The sequence below is a fragment of the Scomber scombrus genome, chromosome 4 (assembly GCF_963691925.1).
Source record: "Scomber scombrus chromosome 4, fScoSco1.1, whole genome shotgun sequence".
Classification (NCBI taxonomy): Eukaryota; Metazoa; Chordata; class Actinopteri; order Scombriformes; family Scombridae; genus Scomber; species Scomber scombrus.
Window position 1 is genome coordinate 9,290,243 of NC_084973.1, and position 22,919 is coordinate 9,313,161.

Here is a 22,919-nt window from a genome sequence, read left to right on the forward strand (position 1 = left end):
ACCTTCAGCACATTCAATGACTTGCCTCTGGACAACAATTATGACATTTAGCCCATGCCAGTATGCACATTTTTATTTGATGTCCTGGAATGACGTATAAATAGCGCACCACTTTTAAGAACATTTTGCTTGTCATGTCATTCAACGCCGTTGGTTAGGTTGGGACATAAAAGCCATTAGGTTAGGGTTGGGGAAAGGTCGTGGCTTGTTTTAAGGTCATGAGTAAAATGTCCCAATGGGATGGTAACAATGTCCAGGTTAATGGCAGCAAAATACCTTATGTGCAGGTAAAAATGTCTGATTACTGGTCTCGAATGGTGCTCTCGTGTCGCTTTGACAGCTTTTTGCCAACAAATGGCGCTTTTCCACTACACAGTTCCAGCACGACTCGCCTCGCCTCGGCTCGCCTCGGTTTTTTTTGCGTTTCCACTAGGGAAAGTACCTGGTACCTGGTCCTTTTTTAGTACCTGCTCTGGTGAGGTTCCAAGCGAGCCGAGCCGATACTAAATGTGACGTCAACAGACTGCCGGCCACTGATTGGTCAGAAGAGTTGTCGCTGGAAGAGTCATGAGCCGTCCCACACAAGAATCAAACCCGGCATTTTTAAATACCGGCAGCAGCGTTACAACCATAGTTACAGCTATACGGCTCAATTTTCTTGCTTAATGTGTGACAAAAAGCCACATACAGCAGCAAGTACACCACTGCCTCAATGTCCTCCATTGTTTATGTGTTTTGTGTCGCGTATAAAACGAAGTCAGGGCAGTTTCGCGGAGCCGTGCTATGACGACCCCGCCCACATTGAGTAGGTCATTTTTTTGTAATGGAAAAGGTCGTTCCTGGAACCGTACCGAGTCGAGGCGAGCCGAGGCGAGGCGAGTCGTGCTGAAACTGTGTAGTGGAAAAGCGCCATAACTATCTAGCCATCCATCCAGCTTGTCTACTCATAATAAATCACATATACCTAAAACTTCCCCATTACTCAAACGTGATGAATTACGACCTAAATGGCATGAAGTGACATGTAAAAGGCAAAAAATGTAATGACTTGAGAAATTGGCTTGTTATTCATACACCATTTGGTAATACCAGGCTGCACCTTTATGTCTGGCAGTTGGTATAGCTACTCTAAGTTACTATTGTTTTTTATTTACTTGTTTTATTTATCGTTACTTTTTCCTTTTTTCATTTCCTTATCTTTAATTATGATGGATTTTTATGGTACTTTGTAACCTTTTTTCTTCTTCTTTTTTTTTTAATAAAGTGCTATGAAAAAAATTACTGATATGGCTAATCTAAATTATAAATCTGAGCAGGTGTAAAAGACAGCACTCAGTGTTGCATTAATATCCTTACACAATTTTATTCCCAATTTGAATTAAACTGTAATATTTAAAGGCTAATCCTTCGTTATCATTGGGGTCATTCCGCCTAAGCTTGGTGTGGCTCCTTCCAATTTGTGTGAAATTGAGGGCCTCGGGGGTTAAGAGGAGAATCTGCAGGAGTAGATAGTGGTTCAGAAAGAGCCATGGTAGGAATGTGCTAACCGCCAGTGCTGGCCCTCCTGCCCTGGGTGACACCACTGAGCACCACATGGTCAATGACTCACTATTGCCACACTGTCTATGTTGTGACTGGACAAATCTAATCCTCCCTCATCATCAGCTCAGTGTCCCCTAGAGTGAGAGAAACAAAGCAGCATCAACGCTCCAGGCTGCCAAAAACTGAGGACTGGAGGCTGCTGGACAGCAAGGGCAAGATGACAACGTGAAAACATCTCATTGCTATGCATGTACGCATTGAACTGCACAGAAACTAAATAAATAACAAGACAATGCTTTTTAGATCCACAGAGTTAGTGTGCTTTCGCAGACTTTTGTGCTCTTTGTCTATGAATACAGTAATGCCGACTCAGTGAGTGAGTTCACTCAAGGGAGTTCATTAAGTTTGAACCACTCCTGCCAGACTAACTTGTACACTGATTGTACTCTGAGGTGGTCATTACTCTCACGCTGATTAGAAGCTGGTGATTGTGTCAAGCCTGATTGGTGACCCACACATACACTAGCGTTCCAGCAACACCAAATACCATCTAGCCAATGGTCAAAGATGTTATTAGACTTGCATTTAACTGCGTTGCAGTGAATCATTATTATTATTATTATTATTATTAATTATAATAATTATTCGACAGAGGTAGAGTATCGGCTCAAAATCAAAGCAATACTTACAATGACTGCCCAATAAAGCAACATTAGAATGAATATTAATAAAAGCATTGTATATTAATTAAAACACTCTGGTTAGTTTGAGCAGAAACAAACCTCAGAGCTAAAATTTTAATCTGTGAAGCCACACTGATGTAAATCCCAGAGCTGCCTCACTGACAATAAATTCACTGAAATAATAGTGTTTTCTCTTCATATCCAAAAGTTTTATATTTGGGAAATGTTCTTTGTTTCCAATTATAAAATGTGCTGTGTCAGAGGCACCTTTCCATCTGCCATAATTCATTCTCTGTGCATCTGTATATCAGTTTGCTGTCACAGCTGAGAAGACACAACAAACTCGCTGGTCTTGTTCCGGCTACAGCAGACAATAGTGATTATTCACAAACAGAACAGACTGCTCAGGGGATAGAACTAATATATTTCAAAATTAAAATTCAACGGTAGTTTTAAGGCTGCTGTTCAGCATTCTACTACATGAGCACACCACTCTGAATCACAAAGAGGCGCACAACTCCCATTTTAACATAATCTCGACAATCAATCAGCCACACAACAAAGAAGTCAATGGGCCTTGACAATATGTACCTGTCAGATCATTGCCTCTAATGCATTAGGCTCTAATGTGTCTGATAGACAGCGACAGGTCCGCACACAACCAAGTGCTCCACTCTCTCAGATGCAGTGACAGCCTTTTGTCCAGCCACCTGCCTATGATTACTCAAATCAAAAATGTATAATGAATAGAAGTTACAGATGCATCTCCACTGACAGGAAGGAAGCAAGACCCAGCTAAAAAACTGCATATAAAAAGCTATACTGTAACTGGTTCAAATAACAGAAAATAGAAATTTGTATTTGTATTGCAAATAATTATTTATAGACTGTGTAAACCACATTGACTATGTCGTTAAAGTTTTGGAAAAAATATCCATCTTTGTGCTTGCAGGGAAGACACAACAGTTACAGGCAAACAAAGTTCTTGGGTGTATTCATATTGTTTAAGCCTTAATGCAGCTTATATTACATAAATATCCAATATTGTGGGATGCAGTCTTAGCAGTTTTTGTTTCCAGAGAAAGCTCCCAGGCTAATGACATTTTATTAATGTATTGAAGTAATAAAAACATAATCCACTTTTTAGTCCGGTGGCTTTTTTGTTTTGTTTTGCAATATCCCATAATTCAGTAGCTTTTACATCACAGTAAACAATGTATATCTATTTTTAATGTATATCTATTTTAGTAAAAATGTTTAGCTGTTATAAAATGAGAAGAAGAAATTTATAATAAAGAAATTGGTTACAATATAAGGAGAGTCAATGCATGTTTTTTTTCATTGGATAGTATTTGCAAGACATACATCATATCTCAACACTGTTAAGATGAGCTGTGTGCAGGGGAGAACTGGCGACGAGTTTCTTTGCAGCCTTAAAATCATAAGTTGGTTAAAACTGTTTTGTATTGTGGGGATGTAGTTGCTTTAGTCCTGATGTACCACAGGTCATGGAGGAAAAAACATCAAGGCATATGTTTAAGAGCTGAAATAGTTACTAATGAACTGCATCACAGTGTTTTTACCCTCTCCTGAGCGAGCAGGGGCTTAGTGTCAGTTCTTGTGTTACAGAAATATTACATCATTTGGCATAAAGATTGCACTTGATTCACTTGAGTCACGAATGTGACCGCAGGAGGTGGTCACGTTAAGAGGTAGTCCTATCAAGGAGAGAACTGCACCTCAAATTGAAATTCCTAAACCTACTGACTGATGAATCTAATGATACCAGAACACTTTTGGGGTTTTTAGTGAAACGTCTTGACAAATATTGAATAGATTGGCAACAAATGTATTACAGATGTTCATGTTCCTTTCAGGATAAATTGTAAAAATGTTGGTGACCCCCCCAGTTTTAACTTGTCCAATACTTTGTTTTATGACCAAATACCTGGTGAAGTCATGACATTCCCATCAGCTTCAGCAGTGCCTTAATGTTTAGTGCTGTGTTTAGTACACTAACATGAACTGAAATGATGCACATGGTAAGCATTATGCCTGCTAAACAAATGTTGTCATTATAATTGTGATTATAAATGTTAGAATGCTCACATTAGGATCTAGCTCTTAATACGATCTCACATAGCATAGCTGTTCATTTTTTAAAATTCTGCTACAAATATTTCTCTAGAAACTTTCATGTAATCTGTTTAATCACCTTTATAAAAACTTTTTTTCTGCCATGTGTTTTGGATTAATTGATTTCTTTATAATATGATTGTGAACATTGTGCAGCCTGACGCAAGCTGCTGTTTTTCCTCTGCTGCACCACACCTAGTCGTCGCAGCGTGGCTGGAGTGTTCGGTCTGGCTGTGAACTCCCAGACAGATTTATGTGGGGGAGGTCCTCTGTACAGACACAACTATCCACTGATGAGAAAGTGCACAAACACCACATCAGCATACTTGTCAATTATTACAATGACCCACCCTCCCCTCCACAAGCTCACACACACCTTTCACCAGCTCTCACTTTAAAGCCTTTACACAGATTTCATTCATTCAACTTTGATTAAATTGAATGTAAGATCACGGGTGTTATAAAAAGCCAATTAACGCAGGGCAGATGTGCTTTGTGAAATATTATAGGACATTATACTGATGATATATGAATTTATGGGGGCAACAACACTCCTTTGACTCAGTGATTGGAGAGCTAGAATGTATGCCTCCCACACGCACTTTAAGTATAATGAGCATGAACGAGCTGTACAAGGGATTTAAATGAGAGTCCACCTACTCAGTGTGTTTCATAAAATGGTCATTAAACAAACAAAGGCACACACAGATCGACATACAAACCTATAGCATAAAACATTTGTGATGGTTAGTAATTAGGCAGCAGGCAATTTCAAACTCCAGCTTACACCGTGTTGACACTGAGCTTCAGCAATTCTCTTTTCCTCTCTCCTTCGATGATGAGAAACTATGGAAAGACCCGCCAAATTGGATATCGGAGTAGTGAAAAATCTGCCTCTTTTTATCAGTGTGCTCCGTCACAAATCTCAGAGGTGGCCCACAGTATGCTCAAAGCACGGCTGTAAGATAGCCCTGATAAAAATACCACCAAGCCAGGGATTTCTTCTGCTCTTTTCATGTTCTCTGATCCGTAAATAAACACCATAACTGAGTTAACGCCAAGAAACCAGCAAAATGACAACACAGGTCTTTTTCCAATTAAGCTCAGTCAAGACTAAGAGTCTAATCTGAATCCTAACAGCCATATGCTCCTGATACAAGCATAATTGATGAGCTGTCAATGCTTTGAAACAGAATTTGGGATGGGGGTTCTCAATGAGACTTCCTGGACTTGATTAAAAATCTTCCAGTGAAATGAAAAAATATGATGAGGAGTAGAGTCAAAACTGAAATATCCACAGGCCTTTTGGTTGAGTAGGGCTGTAGATCATTTCAATTTGACATCGTACAACCTGAATAAAGGAGACATAAATATATCTCTGAGTGTAAGTAAGCATATTCTACACCTAATATATGCATAATGACAAACACGATCAATCTACCATTAGCAGATGGAAGTTTAACATGTTTTTGTAGTTGAGATGTTGAGCTGAAGGCACAGTTGTCCCCATACTGATCACCTTATACACCTGTCTTTCAGTTCATTTATTTGAGTCATGTTTTCCTGTGCAGTAAGATTTCCAAACACACCATTTCCTGCACACATGCAGTATATCACCTCTCCCTCTCATTTCTTGGTCCTTGCTCACTCAAGGACATGAGTTGCAAGGCTTAAAGGACTGCCAGGGACAAAGAAGAGAAGCTGGATGTGTGCCACATCATTGGGGGGTAGGCTACAAGACCACATAAGTGGATATTTCTGAAAACAATTACAGATAAAAGCTCTCTACTAAGGGAGAGCTTAGGAGTATATTAAAACATTGGTGTTCCCAAAAATCCTACAGGACGAGCTGCATTCCTTGACAGGGATATAGTTGCATGAGGACAGACACATGGCGGAGACAAGACACAGCATGGGCTGTGTGCTTAGTACTTAAAGATGTAGACTGAGGGCTATCCTTGCTTGATCCCCTTTTGGATCTTGTTAAGCTCATGGATAAGATGAAGGGAAGGAAGATTGGATATTCCTCTCAGGAATCCCACAGAGGCATCTCACTGGAACGTACCTAGGGGCTTCAATTAATAGAAGAGCGGACAGAATGTTTTGAGATATATGGTATAAGGCCAATTCTCTGAAAACAAAAAAAGAACTTCAGTATATCACTTTGTCATATTTATGTCTGTAAACTCACTGCCCTGACAATACTTTTGCTTTTCAAAACTCAGGTTATAGTCACAGTCACACCAGAAACTTTCCCTCCCTCATTATGGCTTCATTATGCTGTGGAGGCATTTTCCTAGCATGGATTTGATCCTCTCTTTTCCTGGAGTGTGTTATCAATTTTCATCACTATTCACAGTGAGAAGCTGTGTCCTGCAGCTTTATGGCACACAATGCTCAATTAGGATCATACTGTGTGTGGTTACTGAGAAGACCTTGGCATATGGCAAACATCATTACCGAACACTTCAAGCCAGTGAGTCAGCACTCATAATAGAGGTGCTGTCAAATAAGGCTTCCTCTGAGCAACAAAAAAGACGCATCATAAGGTGAGCATGCACAATGGATCGGTGAGATGCAGTCTGAGGGTGTTCAACATTGTAAGTGAACATCTGGAAAACCAATGATCTTTCGTTCCATAGGGAATCAGTGCAGGTCTTTTATTTTGGCCATAAATGAGACATGATTGTCTGAAGGCTTTTAATTAGAGTTAAAAAGATGATAATTGGTCTCTTAAAATGAAATCGGTAAATAAGGTTAAGCTTTTAACTGAAAAGAGTGATGCTTTTTCATTGCAGTTGATATTACATTGAATTTATAGACTTAATATGAAAAGTTCCATCAAAAGCTGCTAAATCCAAGTATTGCTGGTGAAAATAATCATAATAGTGCATGAGAAATCTTCCAGATAACAGTTTAATTTGAACCCTTTTCCACAATTCAGAAGGCAATCATTAGTCAAACCACCAGCTGCCCTCAGATATGCACATTCTGGCCGCAAGGCTGTACTGTATGTCGGCCAAACTAAATGCTGCTCTCCTCCTTGTGGCTCCACAAGATTGAAGCAAAGTCATGAACACAGAAACAGAAACTGACAGAAAATTCTCATTGTTTTTTTCCCCATAATATGCAGTGATGCCATTATTGCGTTATTGTTATGTAGTGATTTGAGCTATATGAAGATTTCTCACCATTTCATGTCTCTGTAATTTCTCCCATAAAATAACCATGAGCTTTGGGATGAATTTTGATGAAATAACTTGACAAGCCAAGAGGTAATAAAACCCCAAAGCTTCTGTTGCACATGAGAATCCCTGTCATATTTAAATATTCATGAGACAAATGTTATTTAAGACCAGAGCTGCTCTGGGTATGTTGTACAGGTGCTAAGACACAGAGTACTGGCTCCACTGAGTTTCTCCTAACATGAAATGTATGACTGAACAGATAGGAGCTCTAATTATGGTCAGACAGTGTAACCAAAGTATATTGTACTCATATAGGCTACAGTATGGAATATAACACCCTCACAGGATGTTACTACCCTTCATCTCTGTTTCTCAGGTGGGATTTGTCCCCCTGTTCTTTGTAGGATCATGTCTTTAGTTGAAAGAGTGGGGCAGAAGACACACAGGCAAATAGGCTGAAATTGTGCTTACCTCCCAAAAGTAACACCACCGACTGAAGCGCAATGATATGCAACATGTTTCTTTGAGCCGTCAGGAAAACAAGAATCACCCAAAAATTGTATGGAAGCCGAAATGGCTTAAATCAAAGAAAAAATCCTACTTGCTGCATCGTTAGTTAAAAACAATGGGAAAAGCATCTTTTTTTTTTGGTTAAAAAAATGTCAGCCCCGTCCAGTTATATTCAAACGTTAAACAATCATTATATGTGTGAGAAATAGTCAGCAAGCGTTTTAACTAGTGTCCCATCTACTTGCTTGTCGATGTTTTGTCTGGAAAATTCAGGAACTGAAGAGAATGAACTTGCGCGCAGCTGTAACACTCTTCCCAGCATTTTTGGAAGCGAAAACGATTCAGGCGCATGGTAAAATGTTTAAGATCTCGGTGAAATTTTGAAATTCCAAAATAATTTATCCAAATAACAGTCAAATTAAAAACGCATTTAATCCCTTCTGCTCAGATCAGTTTGTCAACTCTGCATCCTCCGCATCACCAAGCTCCTGAAGTTGGCCGCTGTGTAGTGCGTAAAGTCCGACCGTTTGGGGCGAATGAGCAGTTCCCTCCCGGCATCGTGTCTGGAAAATATGTAAAAAGTAGAGAAGTTCAAGTCGCAATATAGGTCAGCATATATCCACACCCAGGCAACCTTGACGTTTCGCGAAGTCCTGATGAGCGCAACTCCAGCAACAGCCGAGGAACGCTCAGTGCTCTGCCTCCGGAGCCAAATGTTCCGCTGCCACTTCCAATAAGACTTTAGCACCAGGTGGTTCAAATACTCTGCGAAAGTCCGATTCCAACCCCTTTATCTTTCTATGTTTAAGCAGGTAGGCTACAGGCTACCCTTTCAGTGAAGCCTACGCATTGTCAGCCCGTCCAATGCGCGTCGAGAGGAGAAAGCCTACAGCAGTGACAATGACAGGCACTGGCACACATCGGGAGGCGTGTGACGCTCCAGCAACACATACAGATGTGGTGCGATTGAGAACATAAACATTTGATTAAAAAGAAACTTATGACTTGAATTCACACTAAACTCGAAGCATATACTACTTCTAAATACTATAGCCTGTAGGATTGATAGAGTCCATTTTTTACCAAAGCAACACCTTCACATCGTTATAGAATGCCATAGTTCACTATCAACTCTATCACCCTCTAAAGAATAACTTTAAAAGTTGTTATCGGACATCCATCAGTCCAATTGAGTGCATGATTGCGCCACTTGGAAGGCACTAGCGACCCCGTGTGGCATGGCAAATGGACTGAAAAGAACGATGCTGCTCAGGTGTGGAGGTGAAGGAGGAAAATAAATAGACATTTAATGCTGTGGACACCATTAGAAAAATCATGATTAAGGTAACTGACTTTAGAAATATCACCAGTTTGATGAAATCATGTTAATGGATGTCCTGATGTGCCAGGTTATCCTGATGGAGATGCAATATGCAATATGTTTAGGTATGTGTGTAGGGTTCAGCAGTCAGTTTCTATTGCCCTTACTGTATTTTCAAACAGTTTCCACAGGGACATCTTCATTTATTCATTCACTCATCAATTCATCTTACTCTCCAAACATATTTCTATGCAGAGCCTTGAGGGACAAAGGTCTATTTCCAACATTTCCTATATATTCCAGTAGACTATACATTGTAATGATGCCATCGACAAACTATGGCTTATTTTATACCTAACCATATATAGTGACTTCGGTTATGTTTGCAGTTACTTTTTGTAAAATCATTCACAGGTACTCCAAAACCAAAGTGTTGTTGCTGATTAATTATTTAAAACTGAAACAAGAGATTAAATGAAATATGATTTATTACTGTAATCTGATAACTGATTAAACTGTGAGTCAAACTGATTTTGTTACCCCAGTGCAGACCAGATGGTGTTGTGAAGGAAAGATAAAGAAGGATCCATGAACAATAAAATACAGAAATATCAGATGAGTTACCCATGGCCTAATCATTTATTTCCCTGATGATGTGCTTCATTGTTCTCCTTGGGTGCCTGTCTTGTCATCAGTGTAAGGTGAGGACCTCCCAGCGGCTGAGTTCATAGAAGAGATAGTCATGCCGTTTTGAGATGAAATTAATGCAATTAATACTTCATAAGATTTTACTTAGGAGGGCAATGTTTATTAATGAAAAGCTAATCACACAGTAAGCTGCCAAATACTAATACAGTTATTTTATTTGTTTAGAACTGAAGTTGTATGTGTACACAATACAATAATAGCTTATGTGGAGATATAAATATGTGGTCTTGCTACAAGAACAGCAAACACCACTTACAGCAAAAGCACTTTTATGTAAGAAATTCATGCCACATGCTGTCAGTGATGTATCATATGTGACATATCGCTGTCAACACAAGATGTGAACTACATATGGTATCACAACCTATACTTTTACTCTGTTTGAGGTCTTTGCAGCAGTTATGTCTGAAACGCCCTGGTGTGGACAAAGAAAATCACCTAGATTAGAGTGTTCAGGTGGTACTGTGATTGCTTGTTGTGAAGATGTTTGCAAAGATGACAGAGTCTAAAATCGGCTTGATCGCTAAATTAAATTACAGCCACTACATTTGTCCTAATCTTATAATGTCTTTTCTGGCTGACTTTAAATTCCATTTTTTTCCTCAAAAAGCCAAGCTTTTTCTTCCTCCTCAATGTGTGCAATTTGATCCTGGAAAAAAATTCACTCTTGTACAGCTGCAAAAAGCATTAGAGGTTGGGGGACTAAAGTGTTGATGTAGAGCAGTCACTTCCTGAGCTGTAATGGAGGGCTGGAACATCACTCACACAAAGGCTGGTAGCTGTCCAAAAGTAGCCCCTCTAGAGCCCAACAGTCAGACAAATCCCTTGAAGCCCATGCTACACTGAGGTCCATTCAAGTGCTGGAAATAAGAGAGAGGACCAGACGCAAGCCCAAGTGGCTTAAGTTACATCGTCTGTGGCTGCAAGTCATTAAAAAAAAGTAGCTGAACTCCTCTCAGTTCTGCACATGGGAAGTCCATTTTCCAGGCCAAATTACTGAGACATTGGCTGCGGTAAAAACACACACACACACCATCCATCTCTCTCTCCCAAGGATGATAGACACATATATACATCCCGAAATATCAAGAGTCAAACAAAACAGGCAGAGCAATTTGATGCGATATTTAAAGAGATATCGAGGGGTGAGAAATACCGGTGATTGTGTCTTGACAGATGTGGTGTTTAGATCTGCAGTCTTCTGCGAGGACGGGTCTCAAGACTTTGATGTTTGGAGAAAGGTCTCGAGTCTTTGATGCCTTGAAAAAGATCTGGAAGCTTTCATGCCTTGAAAATAGACTGACGACTGAAATGCCAGACACATGAAGATACAACAAACTGTATTTCCACTTTCAGACAACTATCGGCTTATTTTTGCATGCTCACTTTGGAATGTTAGTTAGTTTCGTTTCCTGCATGAGTGCCAATTTTTATTTTTTTCATTGCTTGTATATAAGATGTGTAGCATCTGTTGGATATTCAGGAATTAATAATACCAAATGCATAAGTGGAAACACACTAGAGGCTGCCTCTTTGAAGTTTCCCCTTGTCACCTCATGACCTTCAGAAAATCCCTGGGGTATATACTATCCTATCCTCTATATTATACATAATGAATCATCCCTTGTGTCTTCTTTTGGGTGGTATCCTTCATCCATGACCTTAACCAGCCTCAGTAGCTTGTCCTCCAGTCAGTTGGTAGACAGGAGGCCCAAATTCATCACCACCTTTCATTCTCCTACCCTGGCCTATCTGATCTATGATAGCATTAATAATAACCGCTGCAGAATGCCCTGTCGCCCTCTGTGCCTTGCCCACTCCCGGCCTGAGCAGATTACCACCAGCTATTCACAGCCCATTAAAACTGTATTTACTTATCGGCCTCTCTGGGGCCGTCACTCTGTTTTCAAGACTGATGCCCAGAGGGAAGGCAAAGAGTGACCTTCCAGTGCAGTAAGTCACTGGTCCCACATGATTTCTCTTTTATTTTGTACCCTAGACTCCACTGAAAGCAATGTTTGTGCCTTTCAATGACAAGACAAAAACAGTTTAACAAGTCTGTTAATAGAACAAGTCAAAAAAGGATTTCATTTAAAGCAACTTTAAGTAACATCTTTATACTAACAATGGATTATATGACTACTTTTATGTAAAAAGGGTCGCTTGTACTGATGAGCCCACAGCCGATTATCAAATTTCCCCTCAGCTCTACAAAGTGTTGTAGTGTCTTTCAGCCCACTGTTTTGATTTTAGGGCACACAACTTCAACTTTTCAAAACTTTTTTTCATTTTGGTTCACCCTCACCACTCCCACAACGTTGCAGCAGGCAGCTGTTTCCAGCGCAAAATCAACTGTACGCTATTTGGTCAAGCTTGTTGCAGTAGCTAAAGAGCCAGATGTTTCCCTCAGGAGTTGGTGGAGACCAAAAACAGAGCTAAAATAGGGGTGACTATTGGACTTTGCATTCGCCAGGTGGCCAGCAACATGACTCTAAATGAATACTAATGTTGAATTATGACTGTTCGTGTAAAAAGGCAACAGTGTGTATGTACGTATCACTGTATTAACTTAAAAAGTGACAATGTGTCTGTTGTGATGACAGCTTTGTTTCTACTGCCCCAAGAGGCCAAACAAATAGCCCTCACTTTTTTTTGGCATATAGTATTATCCTGCTGAAATACATTCTGTTCCATTGCTGCCAAGCTATAAAGTAATTTTTAATTCATTGCTATGTTTCCTTAAATGCACTTTAGCATAAGCAAAGTTTTCCCCTGGTTGTGGTTGGGTTGACTAGAAATGTGCCATTATTTCAGACTGAATAAGTGGGACAAGGTGAACTCTCCTCATTCTTCCTTACACAGACAGTTATTTCTTATCAGCTAGAATGTGTCATGGTCTACTTTGGGTGTGCTTAACTTCCCCTGACCTTTAAAGGGGCTGATTATTTCCACCCACAATCTTCACTCAGCAATACGCTGCCAGCACAAAAGGATATTAGGCCCAGACCTGCTGGTCTGATAATTCCAGCTCTCAGTATGGAACTGAAGGAACTCAAACCACAATGCTCTGCCCCTCTATTATCATTTCTCTGCCTCCACCTTCACTCACCATTGGTATTCCATCACCTTTCACCTCAGAGTGTGCAGCTTTTTGTAGAGTCGAGGAGTTCTGTGCGTGTTCTGTTTTTTGTATCACATCTTAAAAGTACTTTGTATCCACGGTAATTAACTTCTTCTTTATGCATCACCCTTGCGGGACAAATTACGCAGCTTTGCATAGCCCAGAATGCTTTGCAGCTGTGTAAATCTCCTCGGTGTTGGGAGACTCTCGTGCCTCCAGCTCCCCTGACAGCATTATTTGATAAAAATAGAGGGAATCCAAAGGGGACCAATAGGTCTAAATGTTTAATAGATTCTTATTTTACTTGTGGTAATCTCATAATCAGAGGTTCAGGGGGGTCACGACTCACATCTATCACTAAGGGAACAAATAAAAGTCTTATTGTGTCCTGCTTTCTTTCACCTCAGGAGGAAATGTGAACCAGATAAATGATGGTCTTGTTTCAACAGAGGCTCAATCTATTGCCAAAGATGTGTGGCCAACAAAGTAATTTCGATACCATTCTTTGTATTGATAGATGGGGACTAAATTCAATAAAGAGCCTATTTACTCGTAAGGGGTATAGGAATAGAACTGCAGTTATCTTCCCTCTTTTTTCCCCATTTTGCCTCCATCTTCCAATCCAGCTCAAAATTAGATGGCAGGAAAAGGACAAGCAGCACAAAGGATGATATTTTTGGCAATGCTTTGTCCTAAACTACCACCATTACTCTTTGATACCTATAATCGGGTTGGGTTGTTTCATCACACAAATCACTGTATCAATGTGAAATGTGCGTGACATTGTGGGTTTGTTTTTTGTTAGTGGTGTTGAATTTTAGGCTTAACAGAAGGGTAGAAAACAGTAAACCAGCTCAGTAGTTCAGGTAATTTGAAGTTTCCTCTATTTCCTCAGGGAGACAGGATATTACAGTGATTTTTGCAAAAACAGAGTCAAATGTATTTTGATGACCAAGTTGAACTACTTGAACTGCAGCACTTTGTTAACGATGTTGACACTCGCTGTGCCCACAGTGATTTTCATAAACTTCCTCAAGAACCTGCATTAATGCAGCTGAAATAAGTAGGGTTTGTTTCTTTTTTCATGGCCAAACACTGGATGTGCCACCTGCTGTTACTCTTGTCTGACAAGAAACAGTATGCTCTTGTGACCACATGGCGGAAAAGGTACAAATTAATTTCAGAGTGATAAAAAAAAAAGATTGCCTGCTTCACCAGGGAACCTTGGCAGGTGTGTGCACAAAGACTTAAGCACTAATCACCTGCAGATTCTTAACAGAAGAGGTGAACTAGATTATTCATGAGCACATGGCTTGAAATTCCAGGGTAAACTGGGTGTGATTGGAAAGTGGCAAAAGAGACCTCAGCTACTTTAGAGGAATGCTGAGCACAATGCTTTATTGATCAGACAGTTTGGATGTGAAAACAATAATTGTTTTGAAAGTCACAAAATTAGAATCAATCAAACTTTTATTAAACTACTGCTTTCTCAGTATTCCCTCAGTGTTGTTTGTGTTTCTGCCTATGTCTATATTTATATGATTGATTATGACATGCTTTCATGCATATGTTAAACTGCATTCATGCAAATGCTATATAATAACAGATTTGTATCACTGATCTCGCTCAGAGAACTGGACTGTAGGCCTGTGCAGCTCTGCTGCCACCTAGAGACAGAGTTGGAACACTGTAAATATGGCAAATATTAACAATGTTAGCTTAATATTTCAACATAATACACACACAAGTGCTATCAGTTTTCAAATTATGAAGCCATCAAATCTTATTTATATTTAACTGTTCTTATATGATTTGAAAACATCTTACTTAATAGAATTTCTGGTTTACATGCCTTATCAGTACATTGTGGTTACAATATGAATGTCATATAAAGACCTATTGTTATAGTAACCAAAACAGCTGCAAACAGAAAGGGCATGTTTCAGATTTTCTTGTTACTAAATATCATTTAGTGTCATTTACTAAATAGTAATTCCTCCTTGAATTGGCATCTTTTACTTTCCCCCTCAAAACCCACTATCCTAACATCCTCTTATTTTCATGCAATTCACCATTTAAACAAGATGAATTTAATTTATCTCACTGCTAGTCTCACAATCTCGGAAATTATATGTCATTTGAAGTCATTTGTCTTTCTCAGGAAAATATTTGCATTGTTTTCATGTTACAGTCATAACATATGCTGTGTTAAAATGCAATGTCATTAACATATGTTGTGTTCAAAATCAGACACACAGATGTGTTAAAGTGACATCTTTTGCAAGAGTGTACTCTTCAATGGTTCTCAAAGTGAACCATCTGTCACCACAACCAGGCACAGCAGGGTTTTGGTTTTTTTTGTAAACAGGACAAAGGCAACTGTTGGCAGCCAGATGCTGTCAGCATAATGGAGTAGTTGTCAAAAGCTGCTGTCTTAGACTAATGTGCCATATGGACAAAAGTAATTTTTTAAACACTGTTTGTGCTGGTGGTGAAATATTTTGTTGGACACATACTTCCACCAAGACCCTTTGACTGAAATAACAATGCCAGCTGCTAATCAGTGACTTGATCTGTGGAAGAAATGGACATAATTAAAACGTTTGTTAGTGCAGTTTGCTTAATACATGACAGAACATGACAGTTACAAAAGGTTTATTGCATACTGTAATCTAATATAATAAAATGCAAATTAATTACTGACATTCATTCAGTCAGATACATGTTCAAAATAGGGGGTTCTATTTAGAAAGACATCTTTTAAGTCTGTTGTTGTTGTGAGTAACCTGCAGGGGTCCTATATTTTGTACTGAACTGCTAGATGGTGTTGAGATTTTCATGATGTGCCATAAAAACATTGTTGGAAGTAGTGGCCAACTGCGTAAATAGTCAAATTATTATGATTACAGTACAGTTTGAAAGTAATTTCAGTTACAATATTTTTCGACTACATATTTTACTTTGGATATAAAATAAATTAGGTCTACACGTTTTGAAAAGAAAAACTGGCACGCCTAATTGTTTCTAAAGTTCAATGATCCATTGGGGGGGGGGAAACTTCTGCATCCAGAACATGTAATCTATGTCATTGTATACTAAAAACTGCAGAAATACCACAGATGTTTGTTTACTTGCTGATTTATCGGCGATTTTTGTTGTTGTTGTTGTTGTAAAGTGGACAAATTAGGTTTAGTGCAGGGAGGTCGAGCTGCTGTTGAAGACCAGCGCGTAAAGAGGAACCTTTGTTACCTTTCCGTGTTCTTCCGGGGACTGAAAACACTGTCGGCGTGGTGGAAACTTCCTGTTTTGAAGAAAAACGACTGGCGTGAGTATCTGAATGAGTTTTAACTGAGGTGCTTTTTTGTCGCTTTACACAAACACTTTCATTGACGAATAATATAAAAGTAGCTAGTAAATGAGGGAATATATTAACCTTCTATGCTAGCTTGAACTGTGACGCTGAATGTCTGTCTGCTAGCTAACAACTTTTTTCTTCAAACTTAACGAGTCGAACTTGCAGACATGACACAGCCCTGAATATATGAATAGGGACAATGTGATATTGTTGAAGCATTGCAAAGCGTCTATGTTAGTTTTTTGACGTGAAGATATTTCTCAGCTAACTCAAAATTTTAAGCAAGTTGAGCTGAGATGGAGCTCCAGATATGAGTGATCTCTCACTCATGAAAACACCCTCAGTTTCTACTTTGTACATTTGTTTCGCGGGTTTTTAGGGTATTGACTTAAGATTTGGAGGAGCCATGCCTTTCCTCCATGGGTTTCGACGGATTATCTATGAGTACCAGCCGCTGGTGGACGCTGTGATGAGTGTTATTGGGCTAAAGGAAGGGAATGGTAGCCAGGATGACAGGTAATACTGAAGCCATACTTTTTTGTTTCATATAGCTGAGTCGCTCGCATTTTTACACCAGAGAGGATAAGAACACATTGAATGACACATTGCTTAATTACTCACAACATGACAATCACTGCCGTATTATAACCATTTCCTGTAGTTTGAATAAAATATGGCTACTTTCTGCTCTTGTGTCCAGAGTCAGAAGCCCTGAGGATGAGAGTGGTCTGTGCAGCTCTCTGGTGGAGCTTCTGGAGCGAGAGTCCCAGTCTGAAGTGTTTATGGAAGGCATCAGCTACGCTCTGTTCAAGATGGCAGAGCGGGGACTGGTGTACGCTGCTGAAATCCTTCTACGCTATGGTGCTGATCTAAACTTTGAAGGTGAGAAATTGAAAAAAAGGTTCAAAGGTTCAATGTTTAAAAAATGTGTAAAAATACATTTGCCTGAATTCAAGACACAATATGACCATTTTGCTGAATGTCCACTAAATTTAGCACCTTTCTTGTATCAGCAGGTGCATCACCTGGAAGTGTGCTTTATTTATTAGGAGCACATAATGACAGTTGAACTGCCTTACACTATAAACAAGGAACTGCATATGTATGATAAGCAAGTCATCCATATATATGTATGAGTAGGTCTCCCTTTTAGCAAACTGCTAAACCTGTCAGAGCTCAGCCAAACCCAGCTGTGGTGACCTCTGGTTATAAAAAAAAAAGTCCATTGGGACATAATTGAGGGATCCTGGCACAGGCTGATTAATTAATCTTTCATATATCTTGAATGCCTCTTTCCAGAAAGTTAGCACTGACAAATGCTCCCACATAGCATGCAGAAATGTCCAGGTTTCTATTATTCTCTTTCCCAAGTCATCTTTTGACAGAAAATTAATTACCAATTATTTGGTAATCAATTAATTGTTTTGAGTCTTTTTTTAAAGAAAATATGTCCAGTTTCTCATTCCAGCTCCTTAAATGTGTTTATTTTCTGGGTTTTTTAGTTCCTGTAGTGAACTGATCTTTGGGTTGTGGATTGTAAGTTGCAACAAAACAAGTCATTTTAAAGATGCATCTCGGGCTTTTGGAAACATGAATCAATATTTTTCACCATTTTTTGACATTTTATTAGGAACTAATTGATTAATCAAGAAAATAATCAAAAGATTATTCAATAATGAAGATAATTATCAGTTGCAGCCCTGATTGTTAACACATTGCACACTGCAATAGAAAAGCTCTGCAAATACAGAAACACTATAAAACACACACATCTGAACTGAGCTACAACACAATATATATTTTATTTATAGGGACCTAAATTACTTTAACATACAAAAAAGTAATACCTGCAATCCATCTTTAATAAAAATGTCAATGATAGATATTTTTTTCTGCCAGTGAAGCGATGCTCATTTTTCACCTATTTGCATCCCTGCTAGGAAACTAAAGTATTGCTTCAAACTTGTCACTTGCCTCAGTTTGTCTGTCATGATGTAACTCAATCCTTTTGATGTTCAAATAACAGTGTTTTTGTTATTTTATGTCCTCTCTGTGATAACTGTTGTTTCAATATGTTTCTGAGGAGGTTTTCACATCAGGGACCCAGGCCTGGATCCAAGTACACTTGACCCCAAAAGTCCAGTTTATTTGATTGGTGTGAACACTGGCCAACTTGAAATGTTGGTCTCTAGTACGGTTCATGTGTACTTGGGTACGGTTCGCATCACTTGTGAAAACTACTTAAATGCAGCCTATACTGTATGTTGCCAAATTAAGGAATTAGGCTCTTTCAAGCCATTAGGGCCAGCATGCCAGAATATATAATGTACGCTGTATGCCACTGTTGTAGCATTAGCAAGAGAACATTATTTATCTTGTTAATATTTCATTTCCATGGGGATGTTTGCTTTCACTCTCCAGACCCAGTTTCTTACTACAATCCACTACATATAGCAGCTTTGAGGAACCAGCCAAACATGGTGAGGCTGCTGGTCGGTCACGGGGCAGATATTGAAAAGAGGGACAGGGTAAGGCTAACGATTAAACCGAATAAAGAATTATGTATGCACTCTCTTGTTCACACCTTGTCCATCTTGCTTTCTTACCAGTTTGTGGAGATTAATATTCTGTATCTGTTTGGTAGATCCATGAGAGCAGTCCCTTGGATCTTGCCAGTGAGGAGTCGGAGAGACTGCCCTGCCTGCTCACCCTGCTGGACCTGGGTGCTGACGTGAATGCAAGGGATAAACATGGTAGATATATGTTGGCCAGGCTAATATAAAAAACGTTGATTAATTGATTTGTTTAGGAAAGTGATGGTTTTGGTCTTGTCTCCAAAGGAAAAACACCTTTGCTCCATGCCTTGGCAAGCAGTGATGGACTCACTGTGAACAACACAGAAAACATCCAATTCCTGCTTGAGAGAGGTAAGACTGTGAAACAGCTGTCATCCTCACTCTGCCTTCTTGTCCACTTTCGGTCATTAAAAAACTTCTTCAAGCAGCATCACAGCTCTCCCGCTGCATTCAGAAACGTAATGTTGGCATTCCTACCCGCTTGCCCGTACACATTTTGAGATGAAAGTAAACTGTCAACTATTAGGATAAAATATGCACGTACAGTTTTTAACTCAACTGGAAATGGAGCAGAACCATTCCTGTGATCCAGGCATGAAGAAACTACCACTGAAAAATGTCTAACTTTTCTAAAATTTCTAAGATGCAAAGTGTCTTCTAGCACAGTATTACAGTATCAGCAATCTCTTCAGTCCAAATATTTAAATATATGCCAGTGACATTCATATTCCTCACTACAAGACAGTCGCAATTTTTACAGCTTTTTTTTTTTCTACACCAAAACTAGTGCTGTCAAAGTGAACTTCCTCCAAGTGTAATGAGGAAGGTGTTTTATTCAGTCGAGTGCTGAATAAAATGTCTTTCCAAAATGGTTGGACAGACAGATTTAGTTTCTTCAGGATGAGTGTCTCTGCTGCGATGACTGCAAACACCTTTCTGTACATTAAAAGGCAGCTTCCAGACAACTAAAAGAACCTATTTGACATGTGCTATGTCTTTCTGCCATAAATGAAAAATGTACCCCCCGGTATTTAAGCAGTAATGATTAGAAATTAAAATTAGAATTAGTTAGAATGTCCTTCTTTTTGAGTATGGTCAGTAGCAACTCAAATTAATAGTCTCTATTATAGGCTGGAGGAGCTTTGTCAAATGAGAAAATAGCCATGATGATGTCATCAGGGGTATCTCAACTTGACCTTGGGGAATAAAAAAGAGGGACCATGGGTTACAAAGCAGAGGTGTGTAATTGTAAGACACGGACATATGCCAGGCACAGAGGGTCAAATAAAAGATGCTTTTGAGATGGGAATTGTAGGAACAAGAGGTTTTAGAGACACTAAGAGGTTAAAGTCACCATATTTCATTGTCTGCTGCTTTGAATTTGACAGTTCTGTATTAAAAATAATCTGCCTCTCACCATTGTTCCCCAACTTTGCCCTTTGAATGTTTTAGCTCTAGTGCTTATTATGTCTGAGCAACAGTCAAAAACCAGAGAGCATTCAGTTTACAATGATTTGAAACACAGAAAAGCAGCAGAAACGCTGTTAATAAAGTAAATATTCAGTAGTTTTGTTAGTTTCATAAATGGTAAATGATTACACTGTCAAAAAAAGTAATTGATAAGTAGGATCTATTGACTAATTGATTACAAATGTAGTTCTGAGTGATGCCTTCCTTTGTTCAGGTGCTGATGTGAATGCTGCTACTGTAGATGGTGAAACTGTTGAGTCCTCCTTGGTGTTTCTGGTTAAGGAGGCTCTTGAGGCCAATGTAGAGGATGCTGCTGAGATCGGCAGCTTCTGCTTGAAAACCACACAGCTCCTGCTGGCCCACGGTGTGGACCCCAGCTGCTGTCTAAACGAAGATGGCGAGCCCTCGCTGACCCAGACGAGCCTGGAGCACTTTGACCTGCTCTTCCCTTTGGCTGTGCTCTTAATCCAGAGTGGAGCCTCTTTGGTTTGTACCTATCATGTCAACTGCTGTTGGTCATTTGACAGCCTCCTTTTCCAGCGGCTCCAAACAGCCCTGCAGCAGTGCTCTGATCAAAGTCATGCCTCTGAGCTCCTTGAGCAGGCTGAGGTGTTGCTTGACTTAGCGGAGGTAAACGCCCCTACACTGAATCTGCCTTCCAGGCTGGAGCTCCCTGCGGCTGGGCAGGACCCTCACCCCTATACTCAGGCTTTGCTAGACCTGCACAGCCAGGTAGTAGAGCATTACGCAAGCCCTCCTGCTCTGCGGTGCCTCTGCAGGACATTTATAAGGAGCCACCTACAGCCCTGGCCACTGGAAGACAAAGTCAAAGCTTTGCCATTACCAGACAGACTGAAAGACTTTCTTCTTCCTGAGCACACATACACCCCAAAGCCTGGCTGGGACTGCTTCAAGCCTCAGCGTAGCCAGCGCTGATGATTTTGTTGTTATACCCCTGATCTGAAATGTAAGACTGAACAGGCCTCTAATAATTTGTGCACTTATCCTTAAATGCAACCTGACAACCTAACAAACCACCAAGGCCTTTATTAAATCCTTATCGTGTGTTGTCTGTGCCAAATATACAGACACTTGTGTGTGTTTACTACCAGATTCAAAGTTATGTCTGTGCAATCAGCCTTTGAGTCGTCACTGTTGTGATTAAACAGCTGCTCAGCTGGCTCAACCGTATTGTATAAAGGAAGTTGCAGTACCAAATAACAGCCACCAGATGGCAGTGTTGCTCTTGCACATCACAAGCAGCCCAGATGTCAGGTTCAAAGATTTAGTTATTCACAGTGCAGCCTTTTAAATTTGTTTCCAGCGCAGTAGAAGCCATTTATATTTCATCTCCTCAACATGATGTGATGGTGATATATTGTGGAATTTGTGTATCGTCTTGCTTAGCATGAAGATGTACAAATAAAAAAGACGTGTGTCTCACTCACAGTGTCCTGATAGTGGTATAAAGCAGTTTGGCATTATTTTCTGTTTGTCAACAGATTACTGTTTTGTAGCTGACCAGGTAGTGGCAGTGCAGTGCTGCATATCACTTCATTGCACTCACTGGCTACCTGTTATAGGGGAATAATGTAAATGGTGCTATACATTTACCCTTAGCTTGCATTTGTACAGTAGACATTAGTGGTGTCTTTGCTAAATAAATAATTAAAATCTTTAGATTTGTGGACGACAACACTGCAGAAAGAGTATGCCTGTGGTCGTTTTGACATGTTTTTTCACTGTGACATAATGTAGCTGCAGTGGCTGCTGGCGTGGAAAGTTTTACCAAGCATTCTTAATGCTTATGTTTAAATTCAGATGAATTTAGGGCCCCTTCCTTTCCCATCTTTCACTCCCTCACATTTACCAAAGCGATTCTGTGCATCCCGTCTGCAGTAATAAACAAACCATGCTCACAGGAATCATACTGTGATTGTACAGGAACACCATAGGGTACATATGTGTTTGCGTCCATGTGTGTGACAAGCAAACTAAATAGGACATTGTGTTACACAACTAACCCCTTCCTGACATTGCTGAAGCTGGAGTGGCTCCAAGGCTTGCAGGCGCTCCAGCTCCTCTTGGTTATCTAGGTCACAGCCTCTGAGGAGAAGAGCCTCAGCAGCAGCAGCAGCCCTGCATGACACACGCTTCACTCTCCTGTCTGTCTGAATCTCCCTGCATACTCTTGACAAAACCTCAACACTGGCCCTGGTCGAATGAGGGAGAGAGGGAGGGAGGGGGTTGCAGGAGGCAGAACAGTGGATGGGGAAAAAAAGCCTCTACTTTAAAGATACAGAGACGAC

The 22,919-nt window shown here is 39.9% G+C and overlaps 1 protein-coding gene across 4 annotated transcripts; it reads left to right on the top strand.

The window, feature by feature from the left end:
• The first annotated feature begins 16,509 nt into the window (after positions 1–16,509).
• asb6 (ankyrin repeat and SOCS box containing 6) lies at positions 16,510–22,043 on the top strand. Of its 4 annotated transcripts, none has more exons than XM_062417778.1 (7): positions 16,510–16,534; positions 16,944–17,080; positions 17,265–17,446; positions 18,986–19,092; positions 19,209–19,317; positions 19,405–19,491; positions 20,825–22,043. In XM_062417778.1, the coding sequence occupies exons 2-7, from the start codon at positions 16,971–16,973 to the stop codon at positions 21,544–21,546; spliced, it is 1,317 nt and encodes a 438-aa protein (XP_062273762.1). In that variant the 5' UTR covers positions 16,510–16,534; positions 16,944–16,970; the 3' UTR covers positions 21,547–22,043. The 4 variants fall into 4 exon arrangements, with proteins under 4 accessions (XP_062273762.1, XP_062273763.1, XP_062273761.1 ...); XM_062417777.1 differs by lacking the exon at positions 16,510–16,534 and adding an exon at positions 16,535–16,562; XM_062417779.1 differs by lacking the exon at positions 16,944–17,080 and having other exon boundaries at positions 16,513–16,534.
• Positions 22,044–22,919: the final 876 nt, after the last annotated feature.